Source organism: Physeter macrocephalus, unplaced genomic scaffold (assembly GCF_002837175.3).
Source record: "Physeter macrocephalus isolate SW-GA unplaced genomic scaffold, ASM283717v5 random_498, whole genome shotgun sequence".
Taxonomy (NCBI): Eukaryota; Metazoa; Chordata; class Mammalia; order Artiodactyla; family Physeteridae; genus Physeter; species Physeter macrocephalus.
In genome coordinates, this window is record NW_021145784.1 from 4,223 (window position 1) to 22,507 (window position 18,285).

The 18,285-nt window shown below is 56.2% G+C and overlaps 1 protein-coding gene across 1 annotated transcript in view; it reads right to left on the reverse strand.

The window, feature by feature from the left end:
- LOC114485094 (ephrin type-A receptor 8-like) overlaps positions 1-17,861 on the reverse strand; it is a gene marked incomplete at its 3' end in the record, with an annotated part of 22,080 nt that extends 4,219 nt beyond the window's left edge. The window contains exons 1-3 of the mRNA XM_028485648.1: positions 17,768-17,861; positions 12,338-12,402; positions 5,874-6,537 (exon numbers count right to left, since the gene is read on the reverse strand). Coding sequence (XP_028341449.1) covers positions 5,874-6,537; positions 12,338-12,402; positions 17,768-17,861 — 823 coding nt within the window. The remainder of the gene's footprint in view (positions 1-5,873; positions 6,538-12,337; positions 12,403-17,767) is intronic.
- Between the last annotated feature and the right edge of the window lie 424 nt (positions 17,862-18,285).

Below are 18,285 nucleotides of genomic sequence, written 5' to 3' on the forward strand. Positions count from 1 at the left end.
CATGTACACACACACACACACACACACACACACACACACACACACAGAAGCAACCACTCCCTTCCCCATCTTTGCATCCCTGTTCGGTCTCACCACCTGCAACATTATGGCTGTACTTTTCCACCTGTGTGTCTGGCTCTCTCTCCTTGTGGGTAGATCCTTGTGAATAGGGCAGGGCCGCCTTACTCATCTCAAAGTTCCCAGGGTCTGGCTCAGGGCAGAAGTTGTCAACACTGGTGGGGGTTTTCAAAGTGAGCTAATCCGGCCATTATCTGCTCTGGGCAGAAAGACAACCCAGGGGTTCAGGAGGACCAAATGCTGCCCAGCCAGGCAGCTCCCAGCTCCATCCGTGGAACTGAACTCCTCTGCAATGGGGACCACCAGGAAACTCACTGGGATCTCTCTGCGCTGAGTCCCGTTCTAAAAAACTCAGTGCTTGAGAGAAGCTTCATTTGCAAAGCTATGTCATTTATTTGATTGTACCTCTTTATCATAATAGCTAAAATTAGGTTCATGTGTAAAATTCTACAAACTTGAGAGAAAACCTGAAATCAGGAGAAATGATGATACCCTTAAGTCGCTTCCCAGACTCAGAGGCCGTGGAGCCAGAAGGGGCTTATAGGTTGGGAAGTCAGCGAGAATGTGCCTCAGTTTTGAGACCTCTTTCCTGCCCCCTGGGGAGACCCCAAGAGGGCTCAGGCCTGACTCGGGGCTGGGGGCTTGGAGTTGTGGGGAGGGTCCTAGTTGACAGCCCGTGATCTCCCCTCCTCTTCCCAGAAGCCCGGGCACAGCCTAAGAGCTTCCTTCTGAGCCCAGGAAGCAGACAGAGGAAACGGGCTTTGCACTTCACCAGCAAACATTTATCGAACCTGTGGCTGAACTGAGCTCTTCCTCACCGGACTGATCGGGTCCACCTTGATCAACATCTCGGCAACCATTTGCTTATTCTGTCCCTTATCTATTCCTTCACCCAAATGTACTGAGCCACGGACCGGACGTAAATAAGAGCTAGTGCTGCTTTCGAGGAGCTGTCAGAGCAGTGAGGGGCAGATCAGGACACATGCGGTGACATCTTGGTGTGATGCGTGGCACAACACGACAGCCTTTGTTTTTTGAGTCCCTGACCGTTCAGAGTTCCGCTGGTCCTCAGGTGTTAAAGAGCAGAAACCCGGGAGCAGGCTGCCTGGTTTCCTTTTCTTTTCCGGCCCCTTCCCCTAGGCTAAGTGACATTAGGCAAGTTGCTGGGCCTCTGTGTCTCCATCTGGAAAATGGGGACAATAATAGTTCCCACCTCCGAGAGCTGTCGAGGATGACAAGAGTGAATACACGTGAATTCACACGAGCACAGCGCCTGGCACGCGTCATCACCGCTGTACGCAGTCAGCATGAACACATCCGTCTGGCAGAGAGGAAACAGAAGCTGGGGAGCTTCAGTGCCTCGCCCCAGGGTCCTCGCTGAGCCAGGGTGCAAACCCCAGCCTTTCCCCCACCAGCCTCTCAACACCCGGCCTCTGCTTAGAGGCGGCCCCGCCACCCTGCCACTTCACCGGTGGGTGGTTCTCACACGCTCGGCTAATACCCATATGGCTATAAAGTGTCAAGGCTAGAGTAATCCGCTCAATGAAAATAAAATAATCTTGAATAAGAATACTAATCACCAGGCCTCGGGGAGCCCGGAGACCTGGAGGCAGAGCCGGGAATTAATGGCCGAGACAGATGGAGCGGCTCCGGGCCGGGGCCCGGCCCTGCCCGTAGACCCAGGGCGCTTCCGGAGTCTACGGTGCCCGGTGTCGGCCGTGCGCCAGGAGGGGCTCCCGCCCCTGCCGAGGGCACCTTGCCCAGGCCGCCTGTCAGGCCGGCAAGCTGATGGAGACCCCGGCCACCTCTCTCCTCTCCCCCACGAAGAGCTTGAGATTTGACAAATAAGGTGTCTGCCGGTGGCCGACCAAAGGAAATTAATTCTAAATCAGATTTTGAACACAGTCAGGAAGGCAAAAGAGCTCGTTGTTCATGCTGCCCCTCCGAAATGAGATGCTCTGATATTTATAGAAAGATGATTAGGGCCGCAGAGGGTGGTTTATATTCTGTGTCCAGGTGACAGAAAAGACGGCAGCCAGGAGACTCTGGGGGCTGCTCTGTTGGGTGATGTTCTGAGAGGTCCTTCCTCTCTCTGGAGGGGGTGGGGGGGGAGGCAGCCACGTGTCGGGGGAGGTCACTGGGTCAGGAACTGGGTAGTGTGGGGAGCTTTCTGGTCAGGGGGTTGGGAGATTTGGGATTCAATCAACCACTCCTAGCTGTGTGCCCTTGGGTCAGTCACTTTGCCTCTCTGGGCCTCCATTTCCCCACTGGTAAACTGGACTAGCTCCGCGTGGCTCTGACGTTCTTCCGTGGGTCCCTGAGGCCCGAGTGCAGTCTCCATCAGGATTCTAAAAAGCCATGTGATTGGGCTGGTCCCCTCTCCTGGGCTTTACTGTCTTCTCCATAAAAGCAACTGCTGCCCAGCCGCTTCTGAGGGGAGCCTTGAGGGTGAGACTAGCGAGATGGGAACCTGGCAGCTGGGAGGGTGGCTCTCGCCATGGGCCTGGCCGCTGCTGCAGCCCTCAAGCTCTGGGTCCCTTCTCCTATCCCCAGAAGGAAGGTGGGGGGGCACTCGGGTGGGGGAAGCCGGGACCCCCTCTCCCAGCCCTGTTTGCTCAGACAGAACTGCCCGGTGGAGAAGGCCAGGGCCCCTCGGGTCTCAGGAGGCCCCGCTCAGGCTGGGCAGGGGGCTCCAGCTTTGAGAGGCCATCTCAGGTAGCCCAGCAAAGGCACCCCCAGTCTGTGTCCGGCTCCTCCTTGTCCCCCATCCTCTCCCACTCTCGGGCTACCCTCTAGGGAGGGGTGGGGATGGGCGACACTGCAGGGCCGCTGGCCCAGGCCTCCCGTTCGGGGAGGGCCTCAGTTTTGCACCTGTGCTGTTTCTTGGAAGGAGGTTAACAGACAATCACAGAAGCTCACCGACAGGGTTAAGAAAAGTGTCTCCTCGTGCGATTTAAAACCGGCATTCCGCCCCCAAACGTCACTGCCTGCAGTGCACTATGAATTAATATTTTTTATAAAACCTGTAATTATCTTGCAACTGGCATAATTACACTGCATTGTGATTTAAATGTAAAATTCAAAATATGCTGCAATTCCCTAACCCTGCTTTGGCATTTCTTCATTATTTTTTATTAACGTGCCAGCAGCGTCAGGCAATGGGAGTGGCCTTGGCTTCTCCCAGCTCTGAGGAGGTCCCCCTGCTCAGGCCGTGGGGTTTCCACCAAGAGTCCTGCCCTTGACATGCTGTGGGTCCTCGGGCAAGACGCATTCCCTCTTTGGGCTTCACTTCCTATCTCTATCAAAAAAGGAGGCTGGAGCTGTACCTCTGAGTGAGACCCCAACCCCGAAGTCAGGACCAGTCTCCCTCCTAAGGGCAAGGATGCACTCTGTACAAACAAGTGGCCTGCTGTGCTCACTGGCTCGATCCAGGGCTGGGGGCAGCTGACCTTGAGCAGGTATCTACTGGCTAGCCCGCCCGACTGTTACAGCTTATACTGTCCTGGTTCCTAACCTTTTTAACGTTACCCCAGGGGGCTTCGCAGAGAGCTTTGTGGGCAGAGGAAGCAGTTCAGGGCTCTGGAGTGAGACAACATCAGAGGATCAGATCCCTACTCTGCCACTTAAGTTGAGGGGACTCAGTTTTTCATATCTGTAAGATGGGGATATAATACCTAGCTTAGAGGACTATTGTAAGGATGAGAAACTGTGAACTCCCCAAAGGCAGGGATGCCCTGTGTCTCTATCCTTGATGCCTGGGACACAGTAGATGCTCAAGAGAACGTGTAACTGACATAATGTGTACTAAGTGCTCATTAAAGTGCCTGGCACATGGCAAACACTCAAAAACTTGTCACGAAGGGACTTTATATCCCCATCCGAATAAGGGGATGTTGGGAGCTGGCTCTAGCGGGGAATGCAGTCAGGATAGGCCAGGGATAGGTGAAAAGCCTACACACATGGCTCAGAGTAAGACAGACCTGACTCAGAGCCCAGCTCCACCTCTCACCAGCTCTGAACCTAAGCAGGACACTACCTCTTGAGCCTCAGTTTCCCCATCTGTAAAATGGAATTGTAATACCTGCCTTGCTACAACGAGCCAATGAATGGATGTGCTAGGAATCCCCTTGCAAGCTGTATAGGCAACAGGGACGTTTGTTGTTATTGTTACTACCCAGAGGGAAGGTGAGAAGTACAGGGATGTCTGTGAAGGAACCAGGAGAGGCTGGAGGCCTGGAGAGCCTGGAAAACTAGGCCACAGAGGGTAGAACAAATCCAGAGACAGGCAAATGTCACAGAAGGTGCTTTGGGGTTTAGGGTCCAGGAGAGTGAAGACTCGTGGCAGTTGGCAGGAAGGAAATCAGAGAGCCCCAGAGAGGGGCCAGAAAGGGCCTGGTGGCTGGACAGAAGAATCTAGTCCTGGAGATCTCGGGGCAAGATAACTCCTAAGCTGGACCAGGCTGGACTCTGAAGCTGCTTTGCACATCACCTAAAACTGTCAGCCTGTGTCCTGCTCAGTCCTGCGAGCACCAAGGGGCCTTCCTGCCGGCTAGGGCATAGGGATATGGTGCTGAGAGGCCTGAAGCTCCCTCTAACTGTGGTCTCAGGGCCTGTGTAGTACCAGCAAAGGGCTCAGAGGACATTTCTAGTGTCTTTCAGGGCCCCGTCCCAGTTTTCACTGAGGCTGTCTGGGGACAGGCCCTAGTGTCTCTGATCCCTGCCCAGGAACATCTCCTCCCTCAGGAGAACCAATGGTCCCAGAAGCAGGCTTCACTGAGCTCTGAGTGGCTGAGCTGCCATGTGTCTAGTCCCTGGGGAGATCAAGGAAGGGCAACCAGGTGGAGACCACTCATAGCTGGGGCACCAGCTGTCTGTGCACACCAGCCCTCCCAGTGTTCCTGGGCTGTCAGGATGCCTGGCTGCACTGTCCCCACCTAGGGGTCTGCTGACCACACACACGTGGACACAGCCTGGGCTCTGGATCCGGCTCCTGGTCTGTGACATGGGAACCCCAGCAGTACACCGTGGGAACAGGTGCTATTTCACGACCCAAGTGCTCCTGGCCGTCCCTTCCCCCACATCCCTAGATAAGTTCCCCCTGAACACAGGCAGGCTGTGACATACCCACCCCAGACCGTCCTCCCGGGGTGCCCCTGCCCGCATAGCCTCACAATGGCCCAGTACGCCACACATTCGCCCTGAGCCCTGATTCCAATCCACACCTCCTCCTGCCCAACAGGTTAGAAGTTTAGTGGTTCTGAGCCCAGACTCCGGAGCCAGACTTCTGGGTTCCAATCATAGCTCTGCCACTTCCTAGCTGTGTCACCTTGGGCAAGTTGCTTTGCCTCTCTGTGTTTCAGTGCCCTCATGTTTAAAGCCAGGATAACAGCAGTTCCTGTTTCGCTGGATGGTTGTGGGGATTAAATGAGTTAATAGACGCGCAAAGTGCTTAGCATAATGCTGGACATGTCAGGTCACATCACTGTTCCCTAGCACAGGTATGCACCAGTAGCATTCCCAATCACACTGGGGCCCAGAGAGGTACCTCTCTGGGTACATCACGATGCCCACGGAGGCTCCACCTGGTTGTGGTGTGTCTCCCTCCCCACAACACACACACAACACACACGTGGGTGGCCCGGTGACACAGGAACACTGCAGGTTCACGCATCTTCCCAGGTGCCGTGTGCACCGCCCAGGAGCTTGCTGACTGTGCCAAGCCTGCTCCCCGGCCCCCAGCATCCCTGCCCAGGCCGAGCCCAGCGGCCGGCCCACCCGCACAGAGGCGCGCTCACCCACACAGGCGTCCCGCCGCTCCTCGTAGCCCGCGCTGCACACGCACTTGCCAATGGGCACCAGCCACTCGCCCTCGGCGCTGCAGTACATTTTGGGTGTGTCCCGCTCCTCGGAGTGCCGCACGCACTGGCCCCGCACCTCCACCAGCGAGGATGAGTCGGCCCCCGTCACCGCCTCCGAGAAGGCGGCCAGGTTGCGCACCATGGTGGGGCACTTCTTGTAGTAGATGCGGAGAGACAGGATGGCAAGGCAGGCACCGATGTCCTGGAAGGCCAGGTAGAAGCCGCGCTTGCTGAGGGGGCCCACACCTCGCACCTCCGTGTTGAGCTTGAGGCGCCGCACACCCAGGTCGGCCCCGGTGAAGCTCTCGTCGGCCGCGATGGTATCGATTTTGAGGAACTGGCTCTCCTGTGTGCTGGCGCCCAGGTCACGGTCTGACTCCAGGTAGTAGAGGTTGAAGGTCTCCTTGCAGGTGCCCAGCACGCCGGGCATGCTGTTGCAGTCCCGCAGGGTGAACTTGATCTCGGCGTAGACGCGCCGGGCGCCGTCGCGGGGCACCCAGCTGGTGCGCAGCCAGTTGTTCTGGTTGGGGCTCATGACGTTGCACACCTGGTACGTGTGGATGGGCCGGAAGGACTCGTCCACCTCGTTGATGGAGTCCCACTGCGGGCAGAGAGAGCACAGCCAGCTGAAATGAGAAGCGGCACCTGGCCCCCTCCCACCACAAGCCACTTGCACTGTGCTGGTGGCTTCCTGGGGAAGAAGACGGAATGTTCTCCAGCCTCGAGGAGCTGACCTTCCAGTGGACTGTCAACCAGATGCCATGCACCCTACAGAAGTGATCTCATAGAGTGTCACATCCTCCTGGGGAAGTGTTATTTGCTCCCTTTTCACAGATGAGGAACAGAGGGGCTCAGACATAGAGCCATGCGTCTGGGGTCACATAGCTAGTGAGTGATGGAGCTGGGACCGGAACTGATGCCAAAGCTACAAAGCTCTGACCTCATTTCTACACGGCTACTCCGTCACTCCCAGAGTGGGGTGACTTGCTTGGGGAAATCAGTGAGCCCACTGGTCCAGTTTCCATATCAGCTGCCAGAAGGACCTTTCTAATGCATGAACCTGACTGTGTTGCACCCCCCGCCCCACATCCTTCAGATGCAACCGCTGCCTTGGTGCTTGTTGAGTGACTGTCTGATGGATGGACTCTCTCTGCCTTTTGCTGTGTGTGATGTTCCCTCTGCTCCCAACCTAAGGCTGGGGGCTCACGGGCTGGCCTGGATCCCATGCAAGGCGGGTACCAGGATGTGGGAAAGTTGAGTATGATTGCTCCTGGGCCAGGTGCTGGCCAGGAATCACTGATTCAGGAATAAACCAGTGACCATCACTGACTCTATCAACAGAGTGAAAAAGCAACCCGCAGGATGGAAGAAAATATCTGCAAATCACATATCTTATATGGGATTAATATCCAGAATATGGAAGGAATTCTTACAATTGAACAACAAAGAACCAAACAGACCTGTTAAAAAATGGGCAAAGGACTTGAATAGACATTTATCTACAGGAGATACGCAGATGGCTAAATAGCACACGGAAAGATGCTCGACATCACTAAGCGTTAGGGAAATTCAAATCAAAACCACGAAGAGATACCACTTCACACTCATTAGCTATTATCAAAACAACAGAAAATAACAAGTGTTGGTGAGGAACCCTGTGCATCGCTGGTGGGAATGTAAACGGGTGCAGTCGTTGTGGAAAACACTATGGCAGTTCCTCAAAAAATTAAACATAGAATTACTACCATAAATTCCTCTTCTGGGTGTACACCCAAAAGAAACAAAAGCAGGGGGGACTTCCTTGGTGGTCCAGTGGTAAAAGAATCTGCCTTCCAATGCAGTGGACGTGGGTTCGATCCCTGGTCAGGGAACTAAGATCCCACATGCCGCGGGGCAACTAAGCCCATGGGCCACAACTACTGAGCCCGCGTGCCTCAGCGACAGCCCGCGCACTGCAACTACAGAGCCCACGCACTCTGGAACCCATGCGCCACAACTAGAGAGAGAAAACCCGCATGCCACAACTAGAGAGAAGCCTGCGCGCTGCAACGAAGAGCCCTCGTGCCGCAACTAAGACCAAAAAAATAAATAAAAATGTTAAAAAATATATTTATTTATTTATTTATAGGGACACAGAGATTTGCACACCCACGTTCATAGCAGCCCGAAGGTGGAAACACGAATGTCCATCAGTGGATGAACTGATAAACAAAATGTGTTTATCCATACAATGGGATATTATTCAGTCTTAAAAATGAATGACATTCTGACACTTGCAACGACCGACATGGAGGAATGCTGAGGACATTAAGCAAAGTGAAATAAACCAGACACAAAAGGACAAATCCTGTATGCTTCCACTTATTTGAGGTACTTAGGTCAGATTCCTAGAGACAGAAAGTAGAGTGGTACTTGCCAGGGGCCAGGGGAAGGTGGGGGCATGGGAGTTACAGTTTAATGGATACAGAGTTTCAGTCTGGGAAGATGAAAGAGTTCTAGGGATGGATGGTGGTGATGGTCATATAACAACGTGAATGTACTTAATGCCACTGAAGTGTAGGCTTAAAAATGGTTAAGATGGTAAATTTTATGTTAAGTGAATTTTACCACAATTTTTTTAAAAAAAGGACAGAAATACTCCCTGCCCCCAAGCACCTCACATCCTCACAGAAAAGGCGTGGAGGGTGACACACCAAAGGGAGTGGGCATGTAGGGTATGGCGAAACTTCCTGTAGGCTGAAGCAGGACCCTCTTTCAGGGATGGGAAGGACGAGCCCCAGCAGAAGCTGGGAAGCGTAAGCAATGTTCAGCAAGCCCAGTTTGGACACAGAAGAGTCATACTGAAGACACAGTGTTGTGAAATGATCCGAAAGTCGAGAGGCCTGGGTTCTGGGCCTGGGTCAGTCTCTAAATGGCTGTGTGACCTTGGGCAAATTGCTGCTCCTCTCTGGGCCGCAGCTTCCTCAGCTGCAGAATGCTGATCAGCCAGGAGCAGTCACTGTTGGGCTGAGTTCAGTGGACTCCGGAGGGTTCTGAGGAGGGGCTGGTGGCCAAGGGCTGAGGGAGGGGCCAGGCTCTGGGTCCCTGTCCTGGCTCCACCAGAGATGTAGTGCCTTGATCTTCTCTCTTGGGCCTCTATGTGTATTGTCCTTGAACTAGAGATCCTACTGCTTAAGCAGGGGGGTGGGGGAGGGGAGGAAGGAGGTAAAGACCACGCCTCACGGGGCTCTGAGAATCTGCGGGGTCCTGAGCTGTCCCACAAGCTCTAGAGTGGGGACTGTGGGCATCTCAAGTCTTTCCTGCCTGACGAAAGCCCCTCGGTCTGACTTCGTCTTGGCCAGTTATATGTGCCAGTCCTCAGTGCCCTTATCTGTAAGAAGGGCTCAGAAAGGCCCCACTTCAGTGAGGCTTGAGAGGATGAAAGGAGATGCCTACAAAGTGCTTAGCTTGGGCCTGGCACAGAAGGCACCCGAGGAACAGGACTGGTATGATGCTGAACTGGCAGCCTTTTCCCAGCCCACCTGTGCCTGCCTCTAGGGACCACTGGCCAAACAGTCCAGGGCGTGCCAGCCTCCCCTGAAAGGCTGCGTGCCTCCTGCACCCCCCACCCCAAGGAAGAACCCCACGTTGCACCCTGCTCTGCAGCTGGGGCTCTGGGCAGCACTGAGTCACATCTGGGGTTAAAGTCATTGTCACAATTAATGGAGCACCAAAGAGCCAGCCAGCTGCTCGCTGTCTGTTTCCTGCCAGGGACCTGGATAAATTAATCAGCTCCATCTGAGTCTGCTCCAGCCGCTCCACCAGTGCCAATGGCCTGGCTTAGCCCAGGGGCTGCTGCAGACACCCAGAGGGGCATAAATTCCTGGAGGGTGGGAAAGGGCGGAATCAGCCCTGTTCTCCACCTGGGGCACTCCCACCCCAGCCACCTCTCTACCAGCTGGCACACTCCTCCTCCGACCCCCACCACCGCTCTGGAACTCTGTCCCCTTCCCGGAACAGAGTGCAGCAAACCAGCTGTGCCTCCCTGGGTATATCACATTCCCTCTCTGAGCTTTGGGCTTCTCATGGGTCAAAGGGGGTAGCTAATGCCTGCCCCTTTCATCTACTTCATCAAGCGAGACAATAAAAAGGAAAGTCCACGAATGGCTGTTAATTCACCAGGTAAGGTGGAGCACCACCCAGTATGTGGAAGGAGGGGTCCAAAGAGAGGGGCGCAGCCTGGTTAAAAGCATGAGCTCTGGGGCTAGACTCTCCTGACCTTAGCAGAGATGCTTAACCTCTCAGAGCGTCTGGTTTCTCGCCAGTACGATTGTCCTTTGCCTGCATCATCTCACGTATGAAAACTGCGTGGAGCAGGTTCTGTGATCATCCCTGTGTCATAAACGAGGAGGTGGAGGCGAGGTAAAGCGACTGGCCTAAGTCACACTGATGAGAGGTGGCAGAGCACCAGCTCGTTCAGACCCGGCACCGCTGGCTTTAGGCCGTGTGGCATGGCAGACAATCTGATAACTTTGTGATGCTGGAGACAGCCCTGGATGACCCCGGTACCCAGGGTGCTTAAAAGACTCTCCACCCAGCTGACACTTATTAAACAAAGGATTCCCAGGCCCCTCCCCAGACCCACTGGATGTGGGCATCTGTGTGTTTCACCTGCCAGCCTGGTACAGGTTCAAGATCTAGAGTTTGGAAACCGTCTTTCCTCTCTGGGCAAGCCCAATCTCCAGGCCCCATAATGATGGGAGGTGGTCCCTGGCTCAGTAGATAATGCAGCATTGGTTCCCACCCCTTCACAAGGTGGCACAAGGGACTCAACACGGACTCCAGGCCCAGAGAGATCTGAGTTTGTGTCCATCACTTGGAACCTGTCTGACAGTGGCAAGTTTTTTCTCATTGCTCTGAGCCTCAGCTTCCTCATCTGTGAAATGGGGTGGCTGCACCCACTTGCAGGATTGGTAGTGGGGATGAAATGAGATAATGTCCATGAATTGTTAAGAGCTATGTGAATATAAGTTATTTGTTCTAACTCCTAAACGAAATGAGGTAACTCTGAGACACTCTTTTTTTTTTTTTTGGCTGTGCCACACAGCTTGTGGGATCTTCGTTCCCCGACCAGGTATTGAACCTGTGCCCTCAGCAGTGAAAGTGTGGAGTCCTAACCACTGGACAGCCAGGGAATTCCCTGAGCCACTCTTTACAGCACCCAGTAAACAAAAGAACCTTAGATCCCCAACATGATTGACCAAAACCCAAGTCTGGCCATATTCCTCACCCCCCGCTTAAAACCCTTCCAACTTCTTGCTACCCTAAAAACCAAGTCCTAAACTCTGAGTGGGACAGAGGGACAGAGACACCCAGAGCCAACCCGGGGAGCCAGGCCCATTCCTTCCTAGCTGCTGGGTCTCAGGGGAGATGCTGACCCAGCCAACAGCCAGGCAGTCACCTGCTCACGGGTCAGCCCCTGCCACTTGCAGAGCCGGTTCACCGTGCCAAAGCCCTTTCACACCCACGCTCACCCCGGGAGACAGCCACGTGGGACACACAAAAGAGCGCTTCACCGGGAGAGACTGAGGCCCTGGGGGGTAAAGGGACATCCCAGGACCCAGCCTTTGTCCTCAGGCAGAGAAGGGGGTCCTCCGGGCTCTCGGGGCCCCTGGCCTGCCCCTCCAGCTCCCTGAAGCCTGGTGCACCGGGGCTGATGACAGCAGACTCAGCTTACTGATACCTGGGGACGAGACCCCCAGAGGGAGAGGAGTTGGGCTCGTCCAACTCGTCCAACCCCGGTCACAGGCCACAGAGAGCCCAGATGACAATCTTACCCCAAAGTAAAGAAATATTCAAATACCAGCTCAGTATCATCATCATCATCATCATCAATATATTATTATCCCTCTGTCTCCAGAGGCATGGGGGCTGCCAAAGTGTTCATGAAAGAAATCTTGGGTGTACGATGCGTTTATGTCTATGGTGGGGACGTGCGTGCTTATGTGTGTGCGTTTCTGAGCACGTTTGCAGGAGGAAATTTATTGAGATGTAACCATACTACACACTAATAACAATGATAATGATAATACATTTAATGAGGGCGCACCGTGTGCCAGGCTCAGTGCCAAGACCACGGAGGCCAGATGGGCCTGGGACACAGACGTAAGCATCCCACGTCCAAGCCTCAGACTTGGAGAATCGGGAGGCGGCACTAGGGTTGGTTCTGGAATCCCAAAGGTCTGCATGCACTAAATTTAAGAAATCAGGAGCTCTGTCTCTGACTGCTGTGTGTCCTTGGGTAAGTCCCTTCACCTCTCTGGGCCTCTGCTTCCTTTTGATCTGTCTGATGATAAGACTGTGAGTCACAGCCTCTCCCTGCTCACATAGGGACAACACTGGCCCCACTACCCATCACTTACCCCGTGAGCGGGATACGTGAGCCAGCCCCAGTCCCCATGGATGGTCGACGTGTCCAGCAAATTCACTGTAGAACAGGAAACAAGAGCACATCAGACCCCTGGGCCCCCCTTCCCCAGTCCCATAGGACCAGCCCAGCCCGGCCACACTGGTCTGCTCTCAGCCCAAACACGCCAGCTCCAGTCTCTGGGTCCTTTCTCACTTCCCCATCCTTCAAGGCTCAGTTCAAGTTCTTTCTCTTCCTTGAAGCCTTCTTCCACCATCACAGCCAAAACATAATCTTCTCACCTCCCAGAATACAAGCTGCACCGAGTGCCGGGCTACCCTGGTTGGTGGTGCAGTGGGGTGGCTAGGAGCTGGGCTCAGCAGTCCAAGGGTCCTGGGTCAGAATCCCAGCTCTGTCAGTTAGAAGCTGTGTGTCCCTGAGCAAGTTTCCTCCCTTCCCCGAGCACCCATTTCCTCCCCTAAAGTGGGGTGACAGTGATGCCTGCTTTACAGGGGCTTGTGAAGAATGACCCGACCCTGGGCCACTCATGGGACATGATGGCATTCAAAAGTACCCACCGACGTTCGCGCTGTTAGGTCAAACCTCCCCCCAGAGGACTGGCCCCAGCTTTCCCATCACCAGTGTCCCCCAGTGGGTGCCTCGCACCAACAGGTCCTCTGTGCACATGGGATGTGGAGGGTTTTGGAGGAGGAAGAGCTGCTTCGTAGGGAGCACCTGCTATGTGCTGGGCTCTGCTAGGGGAGCTTGAGATGCCTCATCTGTGGCCTGCACAACAAGGCTGAAAGGTGTTCATTCTTATCTCCATTTTCCAGATGAAAACACTGAGCCTCAGTGAAGATCAGGAACGTGCCTGGAGCCCCACAGGTGTAGCTGCAGGGCTGGCATCCAGAGCACCACAGACAAGGCCACCAGCCCTGGTAGCTTGAGCCCAAGGAGCAGAACCTCTGGGCTGTCACTGCGGTGGGAAGGAGCGCTGGCCTGAAAGGTAAGTTTACTCTAAGCCAGACCCTCAAAGGGGACCCTGCAAAGTACCAACAGCAGGGTGGAGAAAAGAGCCTGCCTTCGGAATCAGACATCCCTGGGCTCATATCTCAATACAGCTACTTGGTAGCAGGTGACCTGCACTTCACCCAACCTCAATTTCCTCGTCTGTAAAATGGGGATAATAATACGTAAGTGTGGGCGAGGGTAAACTGTAAAGCCTGGAGTCAATGCCTTACCAAAGCTGGTTCTTATTCCCTAAGTCCTGGCCCTCCTGCCTCTCTCTTGGGACCTAGGAGCCACCCACTCACTTTAAGGTGATAAAGATGCACTAAACTGTGAAGAGCAGGGCTTGAATCTCAGCACTGTCTCTAACTGCTGTGTGTCCTTGGGTAAGTCCCTTCACCTCTCTGGGCCCCTGCTTCCTTTGATCTAGCCGATGAAAGGGCTCTGGGCTCCAAGGCCCACAGCTTTCATTTCACTTTCTCTTCTATGTACCCCCTCTCCCAGCCAGCAACCGGGGGCTTCCAAACAACCCAATCTGCGGACTCCGGCAGGTCACAGAGGGTTCAAACGGGGCCCTCCTGGAACTTTCCCGAAGGGAGGCTGGGTGTCCTTCTGCCTGAGATTTGCATAGCTCTGCGCCTGCCCCTCAAAGATAGAGACAAGTGTCCTCAGGAAATGTTGGAGTGAGGATGCTCTTATTCGCTGATTTTCTTCTTCTTCCTCCTCTCACCCTCCCCACCCATTCTCAGGGGCCCCAGAGGCTGGCTGGAGAGAGGACCTGCCGAACCAGGAAGGGGCCTCTGAGGTCCTCCCCGGGGTCCCCAGGGGCCAGGTGGGATCAGGGGATGGAGCCAATGTCCGCAGAAGGACCTCCCTTCTCCCAGCCCAGCCGGCCCCATGCCAGGGGCACAGGCAGAGAAGCGTTCCCTCCCTCCCTCCCTCCCTCTCAGGCAATGTAGAGAAAACTGGGTCAGGCAGCTCTCTCCTCCTGCTGGCTGGGGGGAGGGGGAGGGGGCCGCACTGCAGTTTCCCCCAGACCAGCAGGGCCCAGTTTGGGGAGAGGGTGGGGAAAGGGGACGTGTGGGCTCCCCCGCCCCAACCCACATCCCAGATGGGGTCTCAGCCCTTCGCCAGCATCACCCGGCTACAGCTCAGACCTGCCCCTACCCAGGGGCAATGAATGTCCCCCACGGGGACTTCTCCCCACGAACACCCTGACACTAGAGGCAACTGCCTGCAGACCCCACTTTCTAGACCCTTCCCTCCCCTCTGGAAATCCCCAACCACACCTGCAGCTGCTTCTTGATCAGTCAGCCAGGGGGCTCAGATAATCCAAAAATAAGTCAAAAGTCGATTCTATTGGATTCAGGAAGAGTTATAGGATTCCAGGGCTGCTTGCTCCAATTCCCTCCAGACCCTTCTCTGTCCATCCCCTCCCCTCCTCCCCCTCTGTCCCCTTCTTCCCTACCTCATGTCCCCTTCTGTGGGGGGAACACAGAGTGTCTCTCGTGGGAAGCTCCAGGCCCACAGGAGGGCTCATCAGGGCTGGAGAGAATTCCAGCGTTAAGCCCCTCCAGCCTGGGCCCAAATCCCCTTGGAGATTCCAACCCTTCTGCTCACCTGGGCTGGGCTCTCTCCTGCCTCTTGCACTGCTGGACTGCAGGTCTGTGTGACATCTGTGAAGTCAATGACCCTCTCTGGGCCTGTCTCCCCACTTGTAAGTGGGAGGATTGGACGCATGGTCTCTTAGGGCCTTCAGTGAAGCAACCACTTAACCCCTCTGTGCCTTGGTTTCCTCATGAGCAGGATGTCTGTAGGCATCCTTCCTGGGCCTAATTGCCAGGCTGTTCTGGGGGATCAAACGGGTCCCTCTCCTGCTTTGAGAAGCACAGATAATTCCTAAGCCTCTCCTGTTCGACTGTGGAAGGCATTATGCGATTTCTTTTTTTCTCCAGCACTGTCACCTTCCCCCATTCCATTTCGCTGAGACTAATACCTAAATTGATTTACATTCCCTGAGGACGCAGCGCATGATGGTGAGGCTGGAGAGTTCGGGGTGGCCAGGGGATGTCAGCCAAGATGTGAATGCCTCGGAGATCACCCCAAAGTGGCGGATAATCCACACCACAGAGTGATAAGGCTTCGAGGCTGGTGGGGCTCAGTGGCATCTCTGCAGGTGTAGGACTGTCCCCAGCACTGTGAGGGACCTGGCATAGGGGCACTTGGGCAGCCTGGAGCACTGTCACCTTTGCAGGACCCCAGCTGGGAAAAGAGCCCCCTCCCTGAGTTCCAACAGTCTCCCTGGCCGATCCTGGCTCTGCACCAGCACAGGGACTCCTGGCTGTTCTACATGGAACCCATGCCCCAGGTCTCCACCCAGGACTGTCAGACCTGCGTGGGTAACCCACGTCCAGCCATGGGTACCCTGCTGTGTTGATCAGATAGGTATGGCCTGGCCCTTGGACAACGTCTCCCTCCTTCTCACCCTTGACAGACGTCCCCCCTTCCTCTCTTTGAGACCTTGCCTCTTCCCCAACTGTCGCCCCTCCCTGGACACATCCTCTCTCCCAGGCTAATGGTCCGTCCTCTGCTCGGGAGCCTGGTCAAAGTCCCCTCCCCAGGGGCTCTGGGGTTTGCCAGCCTGGGATTCTGGAGGGTGCTGGCTCCTCGCCGGAGAAGGGAGTTGAAGCAAGGAGCTGGGGATGCACCACCCAATGCCCAGAGCCTTGATGTGGGCCCTTCAGAATCCTGCTGGGCGAAGAAACGGTCCCCTTCTCCCCACCCAACCCTGGGAAAACTGTGTCCTCAGGCCACAGCTCCAAGAGCTCCCAGGCCCCTTGTGCACTCTTCCCCTCAGCTCCCTTGCTATGGTCCCTGCCCCCTGCGTGGCCCCTGTTTCATTGGAGATTATGAGTTTATCTATGTCTGTGTGTGTTTATTCTGTGCACATGCATTTCTGTGGACATGAATGCGAGTTTGAGGGTCTTTTTATATGTGTGGTGTCTGCCCATGGATGTGCATATTTTCATATGCATGAATCTTTACATGTATATGTGTGCACATGTGTACTGGCCGCATTTCCATGCATCTGACTATGGCATGGGGAGGGGGCTGTCCATGCACATGAGTCTCTACAGGCCTGGGTCTATGTGTGTGAATCCTAACATGTGTTTGTTTGTGCATGTTTGGTTGTGGGTACGACTGCATCTCTGTGAGCCGCTCATGTGTGAGGGGGTGGATCTGTGGTATATCTGAGCATATATCTGAGCATGGATGAGGAACACTGGCTCTGGAGCTTCCTGGAATCTGGAAGTTCATCCGGCCAGGGTGAGAACACAGCTCTGGACCCAGGATGTCAGTCCCAGGATCCTGCACAGAGCACCAGGTCTAGCCTCCCGCTGGCAGAGCTGCAAAAGCAGAGGAGGTCCAGGGCAGGGGCTGGGGTGAGGAGCAGAGCCCAGGGTGGCATCCCGAGCTGGACCTGGAGTGGCCAGTGGGGCTAAGATGTATGTGTGTATGGCCAGTGGGGCTAAGATGTACGTGTGTATGTGTGTGTGCGCGTGCGTGCACGCTTGCACGTAGGTGTGTGGAGACCCAGACTCTTTTGGTTCCGACTGCTCAGCCCTCACACCCATCCTGCATCCCCTGAGTGACCGGACTGCCCCAGCCTTGACTCCAGACAAGACCCGGCTCTCCAGGGCCTTTCCTGCCTCAGTCCGTCTGCAGCCCCCTCAGCCCCCTCCTCACTGGCTCCTTCTCCCCAGTGCCCACCAAAGCTGCCTCCCCTCCGGCTGTCACTCCCTGGCTGCTGTCCCTCCTTCTCCCCCAGTCCTCCAACCCTCCAGCCCGGCCCACTTCCAAGACCCTCATTCGCTGCCCCTCATTCCCATCTTCCCCCAAACCCAGTCCTGTTCTCTGGTCCTCGTTTCTCAGTTCCTGGTCCCCATCTCTCAACGCCATCCCCAACCCCTTTTCCTTCAGCTCTCTGAACCTCATCCTGTGTCCTTGTGTCCCTCTGTCACTCTGCTCTCTGTCCTCTGTCCCCACCCCTGTCCCCTGCCCTGTCTCCTCTCTGCCCTATACCTCTTCTTCTGTCTTCTGTCCCCCCGTCCTGTCTCCTCATCCCCAGTGTCTGAGCCTCAGTTCCCTGTCCCCGGCTCCGAATCCCTCAGTCCTTGTCCTCCTGTCCCTGCCCCCGTGTCTCTGTCCCTCATCCTCAAGCCCTCCGGTCCCTCTCCCTCAATCCTGTCCCCATCGCCATCGCTCTATCCCCTGACCCCAGGTCTCTCCCGCGGTGCCACGCCTGCCCCCCCCAGACCCAGAGATTCCGGCTCCTTTGGCATTCGGGGTCGAGGGAAAGGAAGTTGAGCCTCGCTCTGGCTGCGCGCGCCGCGCCCCCAGGCCTCTCGCCCCCACTCCCCGCCCCGCCGCTGCTCACCTTCGCCGCGCGCCGCGGACACGCAGGTGGCAGCCGCCGCCGCGGCCGTGACGACCCAGAGCGCCGCGGGCAGGCGGCCCCGAGCGGGGGCCATGGCCGGGCCGGGCTGGCGGGGACGCCGCGCACCCTGGGCTCGGCCGCGGCGGCCCGCGCGTCGGCGCGCTCCCTGCTCACCCGCACACCCGGCTGCCAGGCGCACACACCGGCGCACAAGCCGACTCGCAGCGCACACGCGGGCACACGCGCCCGCCGCCGCCGCCGCCGCCCCGGGCGGGGGCCGGCCCGTCACGGCGCCGAGCCAATCAGCACCAAGGCGGGTAGGGGGGACACGGAGCCCGCACCGCGGACACCGACCCGCGGACACCGCCGCCCGCCGCCCGTGCACACGCTCGCCCTCGCCCGCCCGCACCTTCGGGGGCGGCGCGCGCCCCACGTCTGCACGTGGACTCAGCCGCCGCGCACCCAGCCACGGTTCGGACGCCACGCGACACCGGGACCCACGGACCCACCCGGGGAAG